Source organism: Parambassis ranga, chromosome 22 (genome assembly GCF_900634625.1).
Source record: "Parambassis ranga chromosome 22, fParRan2.1, whole genome shotgun sequence".
NCBI classification, from domain to species: domain Eukaryota; kingdom Metazoa; phylum Chordata; class Actinopteri; family Ambassidae; genus Parambassis; species Parambassis ranga.
The window spans coordinates 6,981,426-7,002,875 of NC_041042.1; the positions used below are offsets into that span (position 1 = coordinate 6,981,426).

A 21,450-nucleotide genomic window follows, 5' to 3' on the forward strand; every position below is an offset into this window, starting at 1 on the left:
ATGAAAATGCACTTACTGGCTTGTCATTACTCTGCTATTTCTCCTAACCTTTCTATTCTATGAGTATAAAGTGTCATTCAGTTGTGATGCTCAAAATCCAAGCAAACATGACATTTGTCCATAAATCTTGAATTTTATTTATAAATGATTATTTCTTACAATAAACTCTAAAAACCTGTTTGAAATATATTATGGTTCAACACAAAGTATCCCACAGTTTGAGCCATTTATCAGGAACTGAAAGCAGCAGAAAATGTGCTCCACAATAAAGATTCTAGTATTTTTATGTGCACAGCTCTAAAACAACAAAAGTAGTGTGTGTGGGATTTCTTTGAGAGCATAAATGTGGATATGATCGTGGAGCTAAACAAATAAATGTGATTCATATAATCGTAAGATTTACCAACATTGCCAAGACTTTCCGTCCTCCTCTTAACTGAACTCGACAGGAAAAAAATAACTTAATATTTTTTTAAGAAATATATAACTGAAGCTCTTTTAGAAAACATACAGAACTCTGTAGTATAGATCCAACATCACTGGACATGTTAAATATACAAAGTGTTGCTAAATTTACAGATGAGTGCCCAGAAGTCCCATGAAGCATCGACTAAAGCTGATTCAGCAGGACATAAGTGGTACAATCACTGTTTGACACTAGAGGGTGCTGTACTTCCATCTCTTGTAACAGTAAAGCTCAGACCCTGACAAAAACAGAGCATTTACTCTCTGTAAAATGCAAACTGATTACTTCAGAAAATTAAGACCCACACCAGTAACATCAAATGTTCAACTGTTTTCAAACACAGTTCCTGAAATAAGCATGTCATCTGTCCAAATACAGTTACTTGTCTCCCACATTTCTTTGGTTAGGTCCTTCCCAAGTCTCCTTCAGTCTTTACGATCATGTCAACGATGCCTCTCCTCCCTCAACAGTACCTGCTGTTCCATTTGTCTTCTCTGCAGCATCTGAAAATGGAACATGTGGACAGAATCAGTGTGATGTTAATTACATTACATGTGGTTCAGTATGTCAGCATCGTCATTGTGATCACATTAGTGTACTGAGATTAACCTTTAGTACAAATCCAATTCACCTCCTGGAGTTTAAGCTTCTTGTTACTAAATAGACCTGAGTGACCACAGTCTGATAGTAATGTATCTTTTACCTTTGATACTCTCTTGCTGTGCTTCCTGTCCTGCAGTTTGCTCTGCGCCTTCACTCGTCTCCACCTCTTTGCCCATTGTTTTGGGTTTTCTTGCAACAGGTGGTGGCACCTTGGCTCCCTTCTTCAGTGACTCTGATTCACTGATCACCTTTGTAACAGGTGAAACCTCATGGTTGTTCTGTATGTCTTCCTTTGCCTCCAGCTTGGTCTCGATCACCATCTTTTTGTTGCTCTTAGAGAAGATAAAGCTTGCAGTGCTGGTAGGGGACTTGTGGAAGTCCATGGGTGATGTTGGTGAGTGCAGGCTGAGCCTGGATACAGGCCCCTCCTTAGATCTGGCTGCTGTCCTCAGGCGGATGGCTTCTTGTAGGTTCATGGAAGGAGAAGTGGTCATGGCAGCAGGTGACTTTTTCATAGGTGAGAGCACCGTGGAGGAAGAAGCAGGTGGAAGCACAAGAGATTGCGACTTGGGCAGAGCTGGTTGTGACGTGCCTATGGCAGGTGGGGAAGTAGATGTGGGAGAGGTAACAATCAGAGAGCGTCTGATGGGCTTCTGAGGAGCATCAGCACTGGCAGATGAGGTTGGGACCTGGTTTCTGGGCTGCTGTTCCCTCATTGTGACCTCGGACTCTGGTTGCTCTTCGGCTTTCGGGGGTTCAGGGCTGCTGTTGACAGACCGCAGTTTGACCATCTGCAGAAGTGAAGGGGTGACCAGAGGAGTAGGTTCTTCAGGTGGGACAGAGGCAGGCGTCGGCTCCTGGCTGGGGTTTTTTGTGCTCAAAGGGCCAGGTTCCTGCTTAACGCTGTCAAGACCCTGCAGTGGTAAAGGTGGAGGTAAAGGGATGTTTGCGGGTTGAGACAGAGCAGATTCTTCATCCTTTTCTGGTAAAAGAGGGTTTTCAGGAGATGGTGAGTCTACAGACGGATGCAAAGGTGGTGTCTCCAGGGTTTTTGTATCATCTGTTTTTGGGGATACAACCTGAGGTGCAGGCTGTAGGGGAGGTGGGGGTGGAATACTCTGAGGAGGTAGGAGAACACTGTTAGAAGAAATATGGTCAGATTTAGGTTCAGACAGGATGTTCTCTTGTGGAAGATCAATCTCCTGCTCTGATGACTGGGGTTCTGATGGCAGGGGTGGTGGAGGTGGAATACTTTGTGGTGGTGTTAGCTTGCTTAGAGGTGTTGCCTCTACAGGGGCATCTTCTTGAGCAGGAGGAGGAGTGACCTCTCCAGGGGAGGGAGCAGGGACCTCCTCAGGAGGCAGAGGGGAGGTCTCATTAACCTGTACAGGTGAGACTTCTTCAGCTGGTGTGGTAGATACTACTCTAACCAGTGCTGGGGAGACGTCTTCAAGAAGTGGGAGGACACCTTGATCAGGTGGAGAGGACTCTGTAGTTCTTACAGGTGAAACATCTACAGGTGGTGGTGGTTGGGGTGAAGGATCCTCGCTGGATGGTGGGGGAGATACTTGTTTTGGTGGTATGACCTGTTTTGGTGGCACAGAAAACTTAGTTGTTGAAGGTAAAACTGGTGGAGGGGGAGCAGAATATGGTGGAGGAGGGGGGATATTCAGGGGTGGATGAACCACCTCCTGAGATGTACTGGGCTTCTGTGGTTCAGCCACTGTGATCAACTTAACATTTTCTGTTTTCACCACTGATTTCACAGATGCAGAGGAGTCACTGCCAATAATGGACGTCTTTGGTGGAACCTGAACAGGTAACACTAAATCCTCCTCCGCAAACATCGGTGGAGGTGGAGGAAAATCTACCTCATCAGGCCCATTTAGGCCCACTGGAATCATAGGTGGAGGTGGTGGGGGCCAGGACGACTCAGGAGATACAAGGACTTGTGATGTGACAGATGCAACTTCTGTGGTTGGTCTGTTTTGGGGTTGGAGAGGAGGAGATGGTGATGGAGAAATGCGTACTAATGAAATGGATGATGAAGTGTTAATGTGAGTCTTTAACTCTGCAGTTTGGGGGGATGTCTTTTTAGCTTCTTCTTCTCTCTTTGCTGCTAGCCTTTCTCCACGTTTCTCCATAGCCTTAACTAACATCCCACTTAATATATCACTTACTTTTGCTTTCTCATCGTTTCTATTTCCATTCAAATCTACATTCTGAGCCAGTCTTTCATCATTCTCTTTGTGAATCTCTACATTCAAAATCCCACTTTCTTCAACTTTCTCTGCCTTCTGCACATTCAATGATCCCTCAACAGCCTCCACTGTTTGATTCTTGTGTTTTCTTTCTACCACCAAACTCTTCACAGAGCCCTCCGTGGACACAGAAGGTGACTGCCTCTGTTGTCTCCTGTCCTTTGGATTCTTCTTTATGATAGCATAAGTGTTGTCAGGGGCTGGGGGACCTAGGAGCAACTCAAATGTACGTTTGTTGTGAGCCCAACACTCGGGCGGAGGAGGTGGAGGTGCATGGACCTTAGGATGCGGAGGGATGCTGAAGAGTTCTCTTAAGGTCCGTACAGAGGGGCTGACACTCACTGTGCTGACCGAGTCAAGTTTAATGTCTGGCTGAGTTGGAAGAGATGGAGCTGAACCAGCAGAAGTGGATCCAGGAAATAACCTCTGAAGCTTTGCTAAGATGCCTTTCTTGTGCCGTGGAGATGAGCTGGGAGGCTGTTTAGAATGCAGCGGGGATGTGGCGTCTTGGCTGGAATAGCCACTGGATGGTGAGATCATTTGGTTTGGTGTTTCTGGTTCCTGCTTCTTCTGAGAAGCATCTTCAGAAACTGGTCCTGCATCAGCATTCTCTGTCTTTAGTACTTGCAGCTGAGATCTGATGGGAGTCAATGACAGGGAGCCTGTGGAGTCATCCAGAGAACTGGTGTCAGCATTGTAGCCAGGACTATCCACAGTCTTGCGGGGCATCGGAGAAGATCCAGGTTTTGTCTTTTCCTCACCTGGGGCTGAGACCCTGTGGAGAGAAGATTCTCCTGAACTGACCTTAAGTTCGGCCAGATCACGTGACCGACGCTTCATCTTACTGTGGAGGGAATAGGAGCGGTTTGGAGGAGGAGGAGCCCTCTTGGACTTCATGACAGATAGACTACGCACAAACTGCCCTTCTTTCTTGACCTCATCACCTTTAATAATGAGCTTGCCATTAGAGGTGCATCTAGAAGTCTTGCTGATGGAGAGCTGAACACTAATTTTCTCATCCTTGGAAGAGGTATCTCCATTCTGAGACCTTATTTGCCTTGGGGTGCTGCTGCTGGAGATGGTTGAAGAGTCAGATACCAAGGTCTCGGAGGACTCTGAATTGCTCCAGCAAGAGCTATCAGACAGATTTGGAGGGTTGTAGCGAGAGGCGGAGGTGATGGTGGAGGCTCTAGAGGAAGTAGTCCTGGATGATGAGGCTCTAGAAGAAGCACGAGAGGGAGCTGGGCTGGACATCAGCAGACTGCTCTTGCTGACAGTACGAACACTGCTGCGACTCTGGCCACGGCTGATTTCCACCACCTCGATGGAAGGTGGTAACACAGCATTGGGAATGATTTTAGACATGTAAGCAGCCTGTGGTGACATGGACATGACTGGGCTGGGTGGATCCTGCTGGAGACTGGATGCAGTGGTCATCCAGGGGGCGGCCAAGGAACGAGGCCTCGGCCCACCTGCCAAGTCTGGGCCTAGGTGGTGCAGCAGGGCCAGGTCGTCCCTATGACCAGCATGGGCTGCACCTTGCTGCTTGACTGCGTCTTTGGTGAGAGGCTGGCGGATGTTCTGGGCCTGAATACTGGCACTTGCTTTCTCTTGTGACGATCCTGTCTGCCGTGTCTCATCATTGGTGGTGCTGTATTCAGAGTCGCCATTATAAAGCTGCTCCTCCTCTAAATTCTGAGTGAGTGTCCAGTCCACCCTGTCTAAGCCTGATGGAAGACAAATAGTTCACATTAAATCCATCTGCAGACTATGTTCTCCACATAACAGCCACAAAACATCACCGACATCAAGACGATCACTCAGAGGCATGCGCTGTGTGTGTATACCATGCTTTAAAGATTAGCAGCGTACCTAGCTCTCTCTGAACATGATACGGGATTCCAGCTACCGTCTTCCTGTGTCTTCTCCTTGCCCTGGACTTTTCTGACTTTTTCCCAGAGTTCAATGGTCTGAATGTTGATCCTGGACATAGACAGGAAGGAGGATGTCAATGTTTATAGAATTTCTCTGTGTCATCACATACAGTACAATAACCAACTGAGCATTTAAATGATGTTTTAGTAAATGGTTATGTTACCTTGCCGGGTGAGTCCAGAGCGTGAGGATCTTGCAGACACTGATGATTGCATAGAGACTACAGAAGACGTGTCAGGGATGGTGCTGTCCGTTGCAAATCCTCCACCCTCCCCGTCTGTTTGGACCGACATTGTCGACTGCAAGGAAGAAAAGAATTTTTGTTCATAAGAGGACAGAACTGTGTGGGAAAAAATACAGAAAATCTATGTGCAATGTGTCACTTACAATTGTGCTTTCATTATCCTGGTACTCCACTCCATTATTGGTTTCTGAAAGAAGAAAGGATGACACTTATTTCTGCAGACTTCTCAAAGATGGAACAACAGTCACTTGTGTGTATTTATACCTTCCTGCTGCATCATTTTCAATCCCTCCAGTGCCTCAGTGTGGAGGTCCTCCAGATACTTGGGCCTGGTGGGGGCCTCAATGAAGACATTCTCCTGGAGCAGTGGAGGGGCTGGGGTCTTATCATCATTGTTTCGCTTTGGGACAGCTTGAAGGAGAGAGGGGGGAAGAGGGGATCAGCCTGGATCAACTCAAAGCTCCCTGTTACTGTAACAGGGGGCCATATGGATAGCAGACAGGTGTATGTCAGAGGCATTTAAGCACAGGAGCAGTAAATAAGTTTGAGGGAATGTTAATTAACAGGCCAAACTCCAGACTCTCTTAGGCAGGATTAAACTCCGGTGACTTTGGCTTTAATGAGGGGATTATCAAATCAAAAATCTACCATCAGCAACATATGCCAGATATTACAGTTTTTCCAGATATAATTCCAACCATGATTAAGTTGCTGTCGCATCCTGTTAGCCGAATAAAGGCAGAATCGTTTACTGAGTAATTATAAAATGCCATCCAAAAATTTGCTCTCAAATGCAATTATGTGTGAAGCTTCGAACCTGCAATGATTCACTGTCACACAAAATCAGATACTGACATACATTTCTAAAAAGAAATCTATTTCATTCTAGACACAATCAAAGATTACGAAACCACATGAGTGCCCTCACACTTCCAGGACATCATCTGGGATCAGCGCTCACCAGACACTTTTATGTAAGAGCAACAGCTGCTCTACATTTAGCTATCGGCAATCACTGTCTGCACTGTCACTGTAAGACCATGCTGGAATTAGCCTCGTCAGCCATGTGCTTAGTGATCGCAGCTAATTTTTGCCTTCTTCTTCTGTAACAGCATTATGGGTGCTCTAATATAGAAAATCCCAGCAAGCTGTAATCTATTGATGCGCAGAATTCTAGTTCCTTTTCTCCTCTGACATGGATATAATAACCTAATCGCAGCACATCACATCAGCAGAGTAAACGTTACATTCTGAAGTGGTGTTTATGGTTTTATTGTGACAGTTAATGACTTTAATTACTTTACTGCCCGTCTATGGTAAGCCAGTCCGACCTGGTCTTAATGGAGCACAAAGCAATAATAATCCTAAATCAGTCAGACAAGAGACACGAGCAATGTTTTCACTCACCTTTCCTCTTGAAAACAGTTGGAAAGCAGTAGGATTGAGTGCTAGTGCTATTACTCAGAAGCATCACCATGGCTTTTCTTATATAAAAGTGATCCAAAAGTCCACCAAAACTATGCTCAAGTTGTTCAAAATCCAATCTACCAGTGCAGTTGGCAGTCCATCAGCTCAGAAAAAAAAAACAACAACCTGCATCGATCAAGACAGGATGATCTGCTGGTTGATGAAGCTGTTGTTGTCAGTTCATGTAGGGCAGACAATGTTTCCACAGCCAATAGTCAATCAGAGCTCAGGCACTAATCCTCAAAAGCCTAATTCCTGCCATCCCTCTCCACTGTACTCTACCCCCCCTCCCTCCGTCAGCGTTCAGTGGAATACCCATCATCTCACTGTTGCTCCCCATCTGCCTGCGCTCTCACTGTGGATTGGTTCGTCCGGACACGGATCAAATTGAAATCAAATGTGTAAACACCGATGGAAAGAGAGAGCTGTTGTCAGGGATTTGAGGTGCATCAGGGTGCCTCCTTCTCACTTGAGCCACAGCTTTGTCACTGACAAATAACACTACACTGCTCTGTTAAAGTTTACAATGTTTTCACTACAGGACTTGAATAACATTGTACATTTCTATACTTTATTAAAAGACATATTACTTAATGTTTTGCCACAAGGGGGAGTTAGAGAACTTAAATAATCTATTCCTAAAACAAGATTAAAAACATGTTCAAAAAACAAGCCTGCAGCTCTATGCACATGGTTACACATGTGAAAAACAATCACCATTGTTTCCACAAACAGTCCATTTAATACCATACTGAGAGAAGATGAGTGGAGAAGAACTTTTTCCAAATACACTTTTCCATCTAGGGAGAGACAACACTTTTTACACTAGTCACAGTTCTGTTATTTCTACTAATTATAATGAGAACCCTTTAAACTCATCTACAAGGGTTTGTTCACCAAGCAGACATGACATGGAATGCATGTCATCTGAACAAATGGAAAACATTCCCATAGTGAGTCAGACAAAAGCTGGAAAAAAGAAAATTAATCACATGTGCTGACAGGACATGGTAACAAGTAAAAGAGGAACATGTTAGTGTAACAGACACACATCTAGTTGCCATGACAGGACACACTCTGCTGGTGAAGCCTGGAGTAATGGGGGGGGGGGGGGGGGTGCACATTAATAAGGGGTTTATATTATCACTGGTTGTCAGTGTAATTGTGTCCATATTAATCAGTGACATATTAAAGGCACCATCTGTCACTGCTGGATTGTGTGGAACTCAAACTGATGTTTACATCTCAGATTTAGATCAACACGCTAAATCTAATGGACGTCATACAGAGCGACTGTTGCACATACGTTTCAGCCTCCAGTGAGGACAACAACATTTAGAGAAAAAAAAATCTGCTCCTCGGGGGAATTATGATTACATTTACACACGACATGTATATAAAAGGGGATTTAAAGTGGAACGTTTTGAGTGAGCGGACATCTGTTGGCAAGTTTGTTTTGGTCAATTCTCTGCCAGTAAACAGAGACAGAAGGGTTTATGAAATATGTGGCCCCGCCACATACAGTAAACAAACCATAGTGACAGGGATAATCATTGTTTAGGCTTAGATTGTTTTACATTACATTTATCCTCAATCATTCAGTTTTGCCATTTAAAAGTTTTATTTTAGAGCCTTTATTCTTTTTTTTTCTTTTTTAAACAAAAATTCTAAAAATGTTTTATTGACATACATACAATGCTAATTGTCTGCCTTTTTAGCCTGAAACACATCAGAGGTGACCGAACTTTTGAGGCAACTAAAACAGCCAGTTTTTCACATGAATATGTGTGAATGTAAAATCTGCCAGTCAGGGTGGGTCTTGTCTCCATGGTAACCAAGAAAGTAGTTTGTTTGTAACAGGGGACACAAACATAAAGTAAATATAATTAGTAAAAGCAACTTTTTTTAAACATTACACATATAACCAAAGACTTGCTGTGACTCCTCATAAAGGTGCTTCATGGGAATCAAACAAATTCAAATACAACCCCCAACACACACACACACACACACACTCATCCTTGCCCTAACTTGCCCTAGTCTCTTGTTTTGCAGCACCGGGCAGACATCCATGCAGAGACATTCTCTGAGGGTGCTGTCTGCCAGGTGCTTAAGCCGTTCTAATGAGCACAAACGTAACTGGATGCACGGTGATGACAGTGGGAACGGGCTGATGGTTCACAGTTTAACCAAAAAGCAAGCAGACACACATTTTCATGGATCCTGATCAAAGCGTGTGAACTCCACTGACTGTTCTGGAGTGTTCAGTGAATTAATTATAAACATCACAACAGAGGAAAAGGAAGCAATACGTGTGGTGTGACAGGGACCACAATCCAGGTAACAGATACACCTGCATCAGGTGACAATGCAGGGTTACACTCCACTTCACTGCAAGACAACACAATCTGTACGCCAGAAAACCCATTATGGATCAGATGTCTCCTGAAACAGTGACGCAAATGCATCCCTGCTCTTCTGCAGTAGACATCTTTACATTACTACTACTGAGTGTCTACAGTCTTTTTCTATCGTTTCACACTTTGTAGGTCAAGAGCGCAAATACAGTGCTATGTTAATGAGCTTAGCCATAAGCAACAAATCACATCACTTTCCAAAATATGCAGGAGAACGTTAAATATTCAGACCTGCTAGTGCCCGTTTAATGTAAGCATAAATATGCTGCAGGCTCCAATTATATGTGATTACATGTAATAAAACAGAAATCTCAGTATTCCTGTGAGTGGAAGGAGAGAGTACAGACATCATCTTTTTCTTTAGGCAGAAAAAGAGCCACAGAACACACACTGCTACACCATTTTAATCACACTAGCAGTGGCGCTTGATGGCGGCAATACCTCATCCATGGGTCCAACACTCGCTCACAGAAACATGTAATGAAACTGGTTTTACAATATAAGCTCCTAAGATTTCCACATCTGTAGAATCCCGACAGGAGACGAGAGTTGGTTGTTCAGAGCTTTTTGGTCTCCGTTTGTAGTCCGAGTAGTATTGACAAATCATGTTTGTGCAGGCTTTGGTTGCATGCAGGTAAACAGTCCATGTGTGGAGGAAAAGGGACACACAATTTGTGCTGATGTAGACTGGACATATCTCTATGATATACAGGTTTCAGCTTGAGCTTATCATGGCTTTAAGCCTTGAATCTATCTAGAAAGACGAATATGGCCCCAGATATTCAAAATAATAATAATAATGATATCCAACAATGTGTGCACCTCGGTTACTAAACTCTACTGCAGCACTGAGTTATAACTAACAAAGTTATCCTGAGCAAAAAGCTCCAACTCTTCCCAGTTTGTACCTGCAGGTCATGAGTGATGACTCACAAAACTTTCCAAGCACACACTTATCAGTCACTCTGTACACTTGCCACATTGTGTTGGCAAACATTTTCCCGTCATGACAATAGTCTGTGTAAAGTCGCAGTAACATGTCTGCTGATCTTGATGGCGGAACAATGTATGATTTCATAAATATAACTGTTGCTTTTGGCAGCGTAGTTTGGTAACACTGACACTAATGAATAAAAGGAACTCGATGGAATGAAACTCAAGCATATTATTCAGATGAGACTAGAGGGCAAACTGGCACTTGGTACACAGAGCTGACCTAAATATGATCACCTCCGCCATGTGGGTGTGGTGAGCCTTTATGTATTGAAATAAAATCCCAGTAAATGCTGGTAAAATCCTGCGATTATATAAAAAAAATAAAGCATTTGTGCAACTGTTTACTATACAGAGAAATTCCCACAGTGTCCACACAGCACCTGCACACTGTCAGGTGTCACGTGTTAGTCAGGCATTAATTTTCACAATCGACAAAGGCAGCACCCTTTTCCTCGAATTGGTCTCTTCCTTTCTGCACTACACCGTTTTAATTTCCAAAATCATGTGACAAAAACAAACCAGCACTTCACATAAAAGCTGGATTAATGAGAGGATCGTTCAGAGCGGGTGCATCTCCCTGAGGCAGCAGTGAATGAAAAGGCAGTTGATCACTTCCCACCATGAGAGGAAGAAAGTGAAACTCTATCAGAAGTCAGTTTTCTCAAACCTGTTCTCCTGGCCTTTGTTGTTATTGTGTCAAATATGGTTTCAAAAGTGCCATTTGAACGGCACATATTTACAGCAGTATCAGTGAGTGCCTTCTAGATCCGTGTTTCCCAGCGAGTGTGCCATGGGAAATTATCCAATTTCACTTAATTAGTCCAAAAACTATCATTCATTTACTGTAAATAATTTGTCTTAGCTCGTCTGTGCCAGCAACGTATAGTGATGTGGGAATTTTTACATGTAAAATATGTGCCGTGGCTCAACAAGGTTGGGAAGCGCTGTTCTAGATCCCAAAGGTCTTCTTTTGCACCTTTAATCTGGTGGATTCTACTAAATCTGACCTGCTGGTGAACCCGTAAAATGTACACATCTGTCAAACAATTGTATCAAACCTGATGACTTAGGCATCACAGAACAGCTCTACACCGCTCGATAAGACCATGCAGCAAAGCTGGATTCACAATCCAGCTGCACTTACACACCCGCCTACAACTGAATATTCAACAAAGTCAAATTGAACGGCTCATACCATCTAAACCTGGCATACAAGCCAAACACAAACTCACACACCTACACAAAGGCCTCACTATTTCTAGCTTCCTCAAAGAAATATGTTCAAGCTCAGGAATGTGAGGAATCTCTGAGGGAGTGTCAGAGCAAACAGGTGACCTTCGGAGTGGATCTTGTTAAGGCTGTATGACCTAATCAGTTTTCAACATCCATGTTTCCATTTAAAAACAAGGGAGATCATCCTGAAGCACATTACGAGTGTGAGACAGAGAGGCCTGATGTCTGCACAGGATCAAGTGAAGTGACAGCACAGCAGTGACATAAATCACTGACAGACCGGCATGTCTGTTGTTGAAGACTCACCTTAACATTAGATGAATGGAAGTGAGTTAAGTTTTAGGAACAACATGTGCCTTTAAGCTTATCAACCCAAAGTCTGCTACTGTGCAGCCCCGACTCTGGTCAAACTCCATGAGCCTTGTTTACTGAGATAAAAGAACATTTAAACAGGGTTTAGAAGCTGCGCTGTCAACAAAACTAAAACCAAAACAGGCTAAACTTTGTTAGAGTTTTGCTTTGTTTTTATGACTTGTTCTAACATTTAACATCCAATTGATTGTTTCCTACAAAATCTGCTTCTAAACAATACATGGTAAAATAGAAATGTGTTTTAATATTGCCCAGGGTTGAAACAAACAACCAGTCTAGTCTATTGATTCGGCCAACGCTTCAGATGTTCCATTTTCTATCACCTGATGCTATTAAAATGACCTGTAGTATCTATAGTGATGTCACATGACATCTTCAGGCGACCTCAGAAACCTCTCACATTCTGTTTCATCATCAGAATGAACAGATCCCTGCACGCGAGCCTCGTGCATACAGTACTCCTTTGGGGCGTCTGTGGGTACCAGTGTCTCAGTGCGATGAGGAACAGTGTAAGCAGAGTGGTCAGGAAAAACAGAACCCCTTGTTCCTCCCTCACTGTAACAGTCCTAGCATGGCTTTTAATGAACTGGCACAAAGCCCGTCATACCAGGCATTTATCGGGCAGGAGGCCCCTCTGGCATCAGTACAGATCATCATCATCAGGGCCTCAGCTAGAGGTATTCAATTTTGTGTGCAACTGTATTACATTGCACCACATCTTGATCCCGTACCTCCTCTGGATGTGTTTTGGGAATTGCTGAGCTCCTTCTCTAATCAGAGGAAGCTTCTGGTGAGGAGTTTGCTGTGTTGTTGCCAGCACCGACAATCTGAATGGAATACACAGCACCTTTATTGCTGAAGGGTCAATAGCAGAGTATGTTTATACCTGGCACATAAATCACAGTTAGCAGTAAAGCACCTCTGGCACTGTAGTGATACATTTGTGTAGCTGTGAAGCCTGCCACCTTATGGAAGTGGATACACACACACTCTGGCTGCCCTCATAAACGATGTTTAAAAGGTTGGTTCCAACTTACAGAAATCTACATTTTTCTGTAATTCTAGCTGAGTTACATGTGTTGAAAGTTAAAAGAGAAGGATTCCTGACCTGCACCCAGTGTGGGAGTTAGCCTCCAACACAGTGTCGGTGAAGGAGAAATACCTTATCTCTCTTCAGAGGTACTTTCTCAAACAAAACTCTCACACTGCTGCTGTGACCAACACAAAGTCACACAATGCAGTACAAAGATTGTGTAATGCATTTACTAACTCAGGCTTTAGTCAGTGCTGGCGTTGACGTCTATGCATTTATCATCTCCCAGAAGCCACAGATATGACTGAAAGCGTGTCTATACATATTCATCCTCTGTTGTGGGTACAGTTGGACAATGTGGATCCAATGGAAATCCCCTCCACCCTTCCAACCGTGAACCGGGCTTCCACCATGAGAAGACGCAGCACAAGAAAAAGGCAGAGCAATTAGACAAGACTGCATAAGTGCTGCCAGACAAACACACACACACAAAACAGCCCGAAGCAACTAGACGCTGTTTGTACGTTTGGGTTGTTGCCGAACAAGGTTTTTCTTGTTTGCAAGATATTTTTGACTGTATGGGTATAAAACTAAAGGTAGTAGTCACAGATTACACTTCATCGGAAAACAGGACTGGTACAGTGCAGCACAATGATATATGAGTGCACCTCTACAAGCTCTAACAAGATCTGCAGAGCACAGTTCTCAGAAAAGCCAGTCCTGGTGCAATCTTCTTAGGCGACTTTAAATATTTCTTTTAAGCACACACCGTGTGCTTCCATAGTTGACTGTGTGTGTAGGTGTGCACATTATTTTTAAGAAAAGATTTTTAAGAAAAACATTGTCTTGGTGCCAGTCCTGGGTGGATGGTCACAGCCTATCACAGGTGGTGGTGCAGCCCATCACCCTCGATGTAACCTGAAGACCAGGTGAGTAAGTGATGGTATCGCAGAACGAGACAGATTTTTTCACAGTAAACAAAGAGAACTGAAGGTTAAGAAGGCGAGTAGGAAGTCAGTCTGTTCAAACATCCTCTCAGTGAACAAACACGCAGGCCTGGGAGCCAAGAAGGAGAATACTCAGCTGGTTCCCAGCACTACTCATATTAGATGTCACACTACTAAATTCTACTAGTCATTAAATACTGCTGCATAAATGCTGATAAATATTTATTTACATTTACAAGTTTTTAGGAAGATTCTTCCTGACAGACGCCCATTACTTTCTTCATGTCAGTTCAAAAGGCAAATGATTTGTGACTGTCTGAGGAAGGGAGTTCATAATAACATGTCAGCTTGGGCCTTTGTGTCAAACATATATATCACAAGCCTGATAGACTGCAATGGAAAAAAAAAATTAAATTCACACATGTGAGAAACAGGGCTCATACCATGGCTGTTTCCATGTGGATGGGCCTGCCTTCCAGACTTCTGTCCTCCCTTGTGTCCACCCTGATGCCCAGCAGAATGCCCATCCAAGGCCAAGTCCAGCGCAGGACCCAGACCCAGGCTCTGCCCGTTAGCGCTGTGGTCCTTCCTCTTCTTGCGCTTTCCCTTTAACCATCCAAAAGCTCGGCCCAGGGAGCGAGTTCGCTTCTTTCTGCCCCTTTTGCTGTGCTTTTCCTGGGCAAAAATGTCAACCACATCCTGGGGAAGCAGGTCCCCAAATCCCAGTGAATCACGGTTTGACATACCACCTCACACTGGAGCTATGCCCTGAAAAAGAGGAGAAGATAGGGGAGGCAAACATTAGGGTCTCGATTAAAGTGCTGGCACAAGTAATAATTAAAGGACTATGACACATTTTCTGATTGATTTTTAACCTTTGTCTACCACTGCTTTTTAAAAAACCCATTTTATTGGCCAAGATGACAAGACAGCTGGATCCTCTGACAAACCCACTCTCCAACACTGCCTATTGTCTATGACAAGATGCTGTGTTCTTGTCCCTCGCCCACATTAATCTCTGCTTGTCCTCAATTATGGTCAAGTTTAAAGCAGCAGTCTGATCCATTTAACACAACGAAAGATTCAGACAAGCATGCAAAGCGGCATGGTCTCATTCTTTCTTTAGATCACTCTGTGTGCGTGTGATATTCTATGTTGGCACGGCTCATTCAGCCTTGCGCGCTCCAGCCTACACAGACCCCCTCCTGCCTCTCAGACTTCACAGTTCTGCAAAGAAAGAACTGGCACCGCTCCCTTCATTCCTTAACGTGGAGTCATAATTCACAAAGCCGCACCCCTAAGCTCGTACACTTTGACATCCACAACAGCACAAGGAAGAGAGAATGAACTGAAAAGTAAACAACTAACAAACAACAACAACAATAAAAGCTGTTCATTCATGTATATATTTATCACGTCTCATGTTTCTTGTTATGATGCATTGTGTTTTTTGTCCCCCCCCCATTCTCAGTTGAATGAGCTCATTACCATTGCTTCCTTCCTCCACCCGTCACCTTGATGAACTTCCCTTCTTTGAGGCAGATTTCCCAGCCTTGCTCCTGGCGATCTGTAGCTTACACTGGGCTTCTTCCAGCTGTGTACTTTATTAGATACTTATCTCCAAATCACAGGCTAAAGGTAGGAACAAGCTCTTAAGATGACAGGAGTCAGAGCTTGGAAATAAGCAAAGAAAGAAAGCGGGAGTTGAAAATAAATTATAAATCCCAGGTGCTGCTGGGGAGTTCATAGAAAGTTTTTGGCTGCCATGTTGTTTTTTGAGTCATGCATGCAAAACAGATTTTAGTAAGTGTGAGCAATATGACCCGACATTAGGAGGACTTTACTGTCCTGTGACTAGACATGAAACCAAACCACAGAAACCTATGTCATGTCTTCTAAAGAGGGCAAATGTGACTTTTCCAAACCTCATCATTATCAAAGCTCTGCAGGGACTGTGACGAGGTTTGGATGTATTATGGAAAGTCTTCAGGCAGAGGTGCACTTTTTTATTTTATATGTAGCAGATTTGGATTTACAATCCTGAGGGAATTATGACATTCACAAATCATTCTAAACAATCCCGGTGAGTAAAATAAGGTTTGTATGTCATGTCAGGAGTATGCGGCTCGGTCTGAGGAGTTTTAGATGGAACCCTTGAATTACTTGAACGTTTTCCTACTTTATACATTTGTGGGTGTTATTCAAGTACTTTGTTATCTTAATGTAAACAAGCTAAACTTGTTATCCAGTGCACCGTATCTGAGGTGGAGCAAACACACTGTAAAAGAGTGAGTTGTAGTGAAAGGCCAGAAACAAGAACCCACCTTCCCCAGAGAAAACTGCCAGGCCTGCTCTAAGCACTGTGTTTCTCCTTCTCCAAATTACAGTCATTTTGCCATGACTAAGATCTGTGCATCTGTACTGGCTGCAGTCGCCAATAATCAGACGCCTCTCTTAGGAGAAGCGGTTCCTTTATGTATAGCCCAGGGGCTGCTGGGAGTCCATCCACTCCTCATATTACTTCCTTCACAGAGGGACCAGAGAAATGCTCAGAACTCTGCGATGTGGTGGAGACCACCCAGCGGACCGCTGTCTGTGTAATCTGGTCACAAGAAGTTGACTCATGCCACTGTTGCTGTGGTTACACAAAACAACCTGCAATTTTCAGTTTTGCAAACAAATGTAATGAGATGACGCACGCAGTGGAGTGTCCTCTAAAAGTCTCTAAAAATATCAGTTTGCCTGTGTGATGAGGGGTTTTTACTGTCACAATACTCTCTAGCACATACTGTAACCTCTGAACTATTTTCAAAACTAAAGCACCGATATCTTAATTACAGAGTTGCCTCATTGTCCCAGCAATTACTTAACCCCTCACCTACCTCACAGATCCTGGAAGTTGATACACAAACTATCTGCACAAAACATATGGATTATGATCAGAACATACAAGCTTTTCAAAGAAAGAAAAACAAAAGTGTGCCCTCTCTCTGTCTCTCTGTCGCACACACTAAATCTGCTGTGGCTTTAGAACCAAGCCTCAGTCCTGTCGGAGCAGGCATGTGTTCCAACATGCTGTTTACTTATCCTTTACAAAAGACCTCACATTGGACAGAAGATACTGCTGCAAACCTCAGTGAGGTGTGTCAATACCTGCAGCACGGACTGACTATATGACACTGACAGCAGTGTGTGTACACATCAGCATGAAGTAAACTGGAGCTGGTAATAGTTTATGCAGTCTTGACGGACACCGCAAGACTTTCTGTGTATTATCTATTGTTTGTGTATCTCTGACAGCTATATGTTGTGCAGCTGGAGGACATGAATTCCACAGCAAATCTGGTTCTTCACTCCACATTTACACAGGCAGTTCAAAAAAGTTTAAACAACATAAAGCTCTGACACCTGCCTAGCCTAAAGCGAAGTGCTGCAGGACAGGTCACTGTGCAAATCCAGGATAAACGCTATGGATCTCTCTATTGGACTTTAACAAATGACACACCCTAAAGACATGTGAGTCAAAGCACAATTGCAAATAATGTAAATTCCGGTATTTATTTTAAAATAAAATACCTTTAAGGTGGGATTTGACAAGGGTCGAAACCCTTAGTAGTTGCCCGACGTCACCACCGCCCCCAAAACTAACAATGCACCCACACACAATTTGTACATTAAACTCACACATGAGCAACACATATTTCAAAATTAGTGTCGTGGGGGGCGGCGAGGACTCCAGGATGTTTGGCTGCAGTGAGTCACAGTGTAAAGCAGACTCCGCTGCCTCTTGGGGATAAGGCAAAGTCAGGAGGGAGTGGCACAGTGATACAGACAGCCACCTTTGTTTAGATTAGAACAGGCTCAGTTTATCCAGGAGGCCTTTCACATGTGCACTGTTTTAGTTTCCCATGGCAAGACTCCTTGTTAGAAGTGAGCATGGTTAAGGTCGGCCTGTTCAAAAAAGAAATAACAGCAGGGGTGATCTTCTCAGGGAGGATGTTGATGCTCAGAGGAAGAGGGTTTACTGTAACAGCCAGTCCAGAAAATAACTGCCTTTTACAGTGACTCTGTAAGTGCATGGCAAATGTTTCACAGTGTGCAGTACCTGCAGGCATCAGTCAGGGCGTTGGCTGTCTTCTCTGGGTATTGTCAAACAAAGGAAAGAGCTGCTACTCAAGAGAATACTTAAGCAGCCTTGTCTGAACTAGAACTCTGCACATTCAAACACTCCGAGTACAAGACAGGCACTGTGATGGATGGCGGAGTTACAAACTGGAAATTTCAGCAACATGAGCAGGTTTTACAACTGAAAGCAGTGAGCCGAGTTAGTTTGTGGCTGAGGAGAGAGAGAGCTCAGCAGGAGACATCTTCAACAGTTCATTCAGGAGTCCAGGGTGACCACAAGCTTCCTACCAGCACATCAGTGGCAAAGTACTTGGACTGAAAGACAATCCCTTACTGACATTATGTGGTCCCTTTGTTTGCTGCACAGAGGATACAGTTTCAGAAAAAGACCATGTCTGTAATGACAGTGATGAAAATACACACAACAGCAACGCTGCAGCACAATACAGACATGAATATTTTGTTTGAAGAAGTGTTCACTGAGGTTACACTGTGTGTGTGTAAGAAGGAAAGAGGTGGTACTGAGTGGAGGTCTGTGGATGGTGTAATGCACGTTGGCGTGCTGTGAGGCCGCCGTAGCCATGCAGCGGCTTGTCTGCTAAGAGCAGCAGCTGCATTCCTGAAAGATTCATAATTACCAGCTGAAGAACTCTTCTTTCCAAATCTGCTTTCACCCCCACCACCCCCACCCCCCTCACCCTCACCCAAAGACAAGACACACACCCTCTGCCCCACCCACCCCCTCCTCTTGTTCTCCCTTTCATTCTCCCCCCTGCCACACATCCCTCATACTGCTGCCTAGGAGACTCAGCCATGACACAGAATGGATAATGGCTGGCGCATGGGACTCATTTAGAGATAACATTATAATATGTACTTGTGTGCGCTGGCAGTGCGTACTGTTCTTTGTGTGTGTGTGATATTTTACCACTGTGGAAACACACCATCAGAAATACTGTTTTGTGAATATGTTAAATAACATTTTAAACAAACAAACCAAAAAAAAAAAGCTCAGAATTCAGCTATGTCAGGCAGTAAAGCCTCTTGTTTGCTTTGCTGCCAGGGGTTACCAAGGGTCCTAAGTCTGGACTGCGGCCTCCATGGAGCTTAAGACCCCCTGAACTGACAGGTCAGACCCACTTAAAAAAGAAACTGTTGTGCAGCAGTGGTGACTGTTTGGCAGAGAAGGCAAACACAGCTGGACAGTGGGGTTTAAAAATACATCCTGGCATCTTGGTGTCTCTGCTCAGACCCAGTCAAAACAATATCCTTTCAATTTGGAGTTCACTCAGCGCAACAGCAGCCAGCAGTCAGTGTGGGAATATAACAGTCAGTTGAGACTTATGTGAAGGAAAGATAATAAAATAAAGACTGCAGATGTGAAAGTGGAGACATGCCGGCCTTGATTACATTTTTGTTGATGAGTTACTCATCAGTTAATCCCTTTGATTAACAGCCAGCCGTTTTTTTCCTCAGTCCCACAGCACTCATGAGTCCATTACAACACCAGTTATTTCCTGACCTGCAGCTTTCCCCTTTCCTCCACTGCCCTGCGTCACAGCAAATGACTGGAAAGTTAAACCTGTCTGCACCATTTCCCTAAAACAAAATGTCGTTTCAGACTTTTGGTGAAATCTTCTGAAAACATCTCCCCCTGAATCTCAGATCTCTACAAGGTGGCTCAGCCATTACCTCCAGTGCTTACATAACACACCTGTAATCTCCATGGGTACAAGCCCTGGCATGGCAGGCCAGGAAAGAAGGAACACCAGTATGCAACACACCCTTTCTAAACAAATGGCTGTCTCAGCCTCACCTATCAGAGGTACAGGATGTAAAACTGAAGCCATGAAAGCATCAAAAAAAACAACTGCTGCACGGGTTTCAGAAAAGTTTGGATGTGGAGCTGGCTTCTAGGCCAAAGTCCAGGAGATGCAGCAGACAGACAGGGGAGGTGGGGGCAGTCCCCTGTGAGGTCCTGAGGTGGTCCTGTTATCTCTCTCAGGTTAATCAACAAGCAGGAAGTCCACATCAGACTATTAAGAAGTGCACAGAGGACTTGTCACTGACTGACATAGATGAAGTGTCACAGCAGCGTCATTTGCAGCTGGGTCAGTGACGGGAAACAACACAATAGTCTTCATTGTCATAAGCTCCATAGCTGAGAGAGGGACTACAGGTCTTAGATTACCTCTGCTGAGGATCCCTCAAGGCCAAGCTGAAATCTCCCACACCTAGTTTTCCACGCATGCCTTTACTCAGCCTCCTGCCTTCCGTTTGATCAGACCCTCGGGTCTGACATGAGGGGCCACTTTTTGCTATATTGACACATTTTACTAGAAAAATGGCAACACATGCAATTATGTAACTACGCTTAAAGTGTAATTGTAGTTAATAATTATGTACTTATTGTACAATTTGAACTTGTATTTGTACAAATGTTCAACTCTATCCTCCTGTATTCGTCACGCCAGAGTGGACTTTATGAGGTTTTTCCAGCGCAAATGGTCCAATTAGACACTAAGCTGCAGTTTTTCCGTTCACATCCAGCCAGCGTCAAACGAAAAGTTGTAAAACATACCTTGTGAAACTTCGAAACATCCAGGTGGGTTAATCACCCACTCTCCATTTGAAGCGTCTCCCTGCTGCGTCCTTCCTCTCCAGCTCCAAACTTTCACAGTCCGCCGAAGGGAAACTTCAGGTGAACCATTTCCGTGAAAAAAACAGTCTCACTTGAGGAAACAACTGGATTTGTTCGTACGCTCCAGCTCCAGCTCCAGCTCCAGTGTGCTGGACGTCAGCGGACGTGTCTCCTCCGCTTGCCAGCACCGTGTGTCTGAGGAAGATCCAAAGACTGAAGGAGGTGGAGGGGGTCTGAAGAGAAATCCACGCTGCCGACGACCTGCAGCTCCCACCTGGAGGAGGCTGGGCGCGCGCTCAGGTGAGAGCGTGGCGCTGCAGCCCGTGCTACGAGGACATCTAGTGGTGAAAGAATGAAACAGCAAGAACAGGCAGCAAGGGAGGAACACTAGGTTTTATTTTCCTCCCCAAATTTTACTGTTGTCAATGCTTTTTTAATGCAAATGCAAGAAAAATGTTACTTACACAAGGCAGACAAGAAATTTATTCACTGTTGTGTAAATACCATATCAAATAAAAACATAAAAAATATAGAAAGGACGTGTTCTGAGCTTTATTATTTTACATAAAATGGTTTATTTGACATTTTAAATAAATCCGGATCACAAAATGCTGATATTGTTTGACTCCTCCTGGCAAGAGCAATGCTGAGCTAACATAAACAACAGCAAATCTTCTATCAGTGTTTTTTTTTTTAAACTCCACACATAT

The 21,450-nt window shown here is 44.0% G+C and overlaps 1 protein-coding gene across 1 annotated transcript; it reads right to left on the reverse strand.

Moving 5' to 3' along the window:
* Positions 1–113: 113 nt before the first annotated feature.
* On the reverse strand, positions 114–21,021 carry LOC114427189 (uncharacterized protein KIAA1522 homolog). Its single transcript, XM_028395061.1, has 8 exons — positions 20,681–21,021; positions 14,418–14,742; positions 5,774–5,920; positions 5,653–5,696; positions 5,429–5,564; positions 5,203–5,313; positions 1,170–5,057; positions 114–969 (listed from the first exon to the last, which is right to left on the reverse strand). Exons 2-8 carry the CDS (start codon positions 14,716–14,718, stop codon positions 905–907), a joined length of 4,692 nt encoding a protein of 1,563 aa, XP_028250862.1. The 5' UTR covers positions 14,719–14,742; positions 20,681–21,021; the 3' UTR covers positions 114–904.
* Between the last annotated feature and the right edge of the window lie 429 nt (positions 21,022–21,450).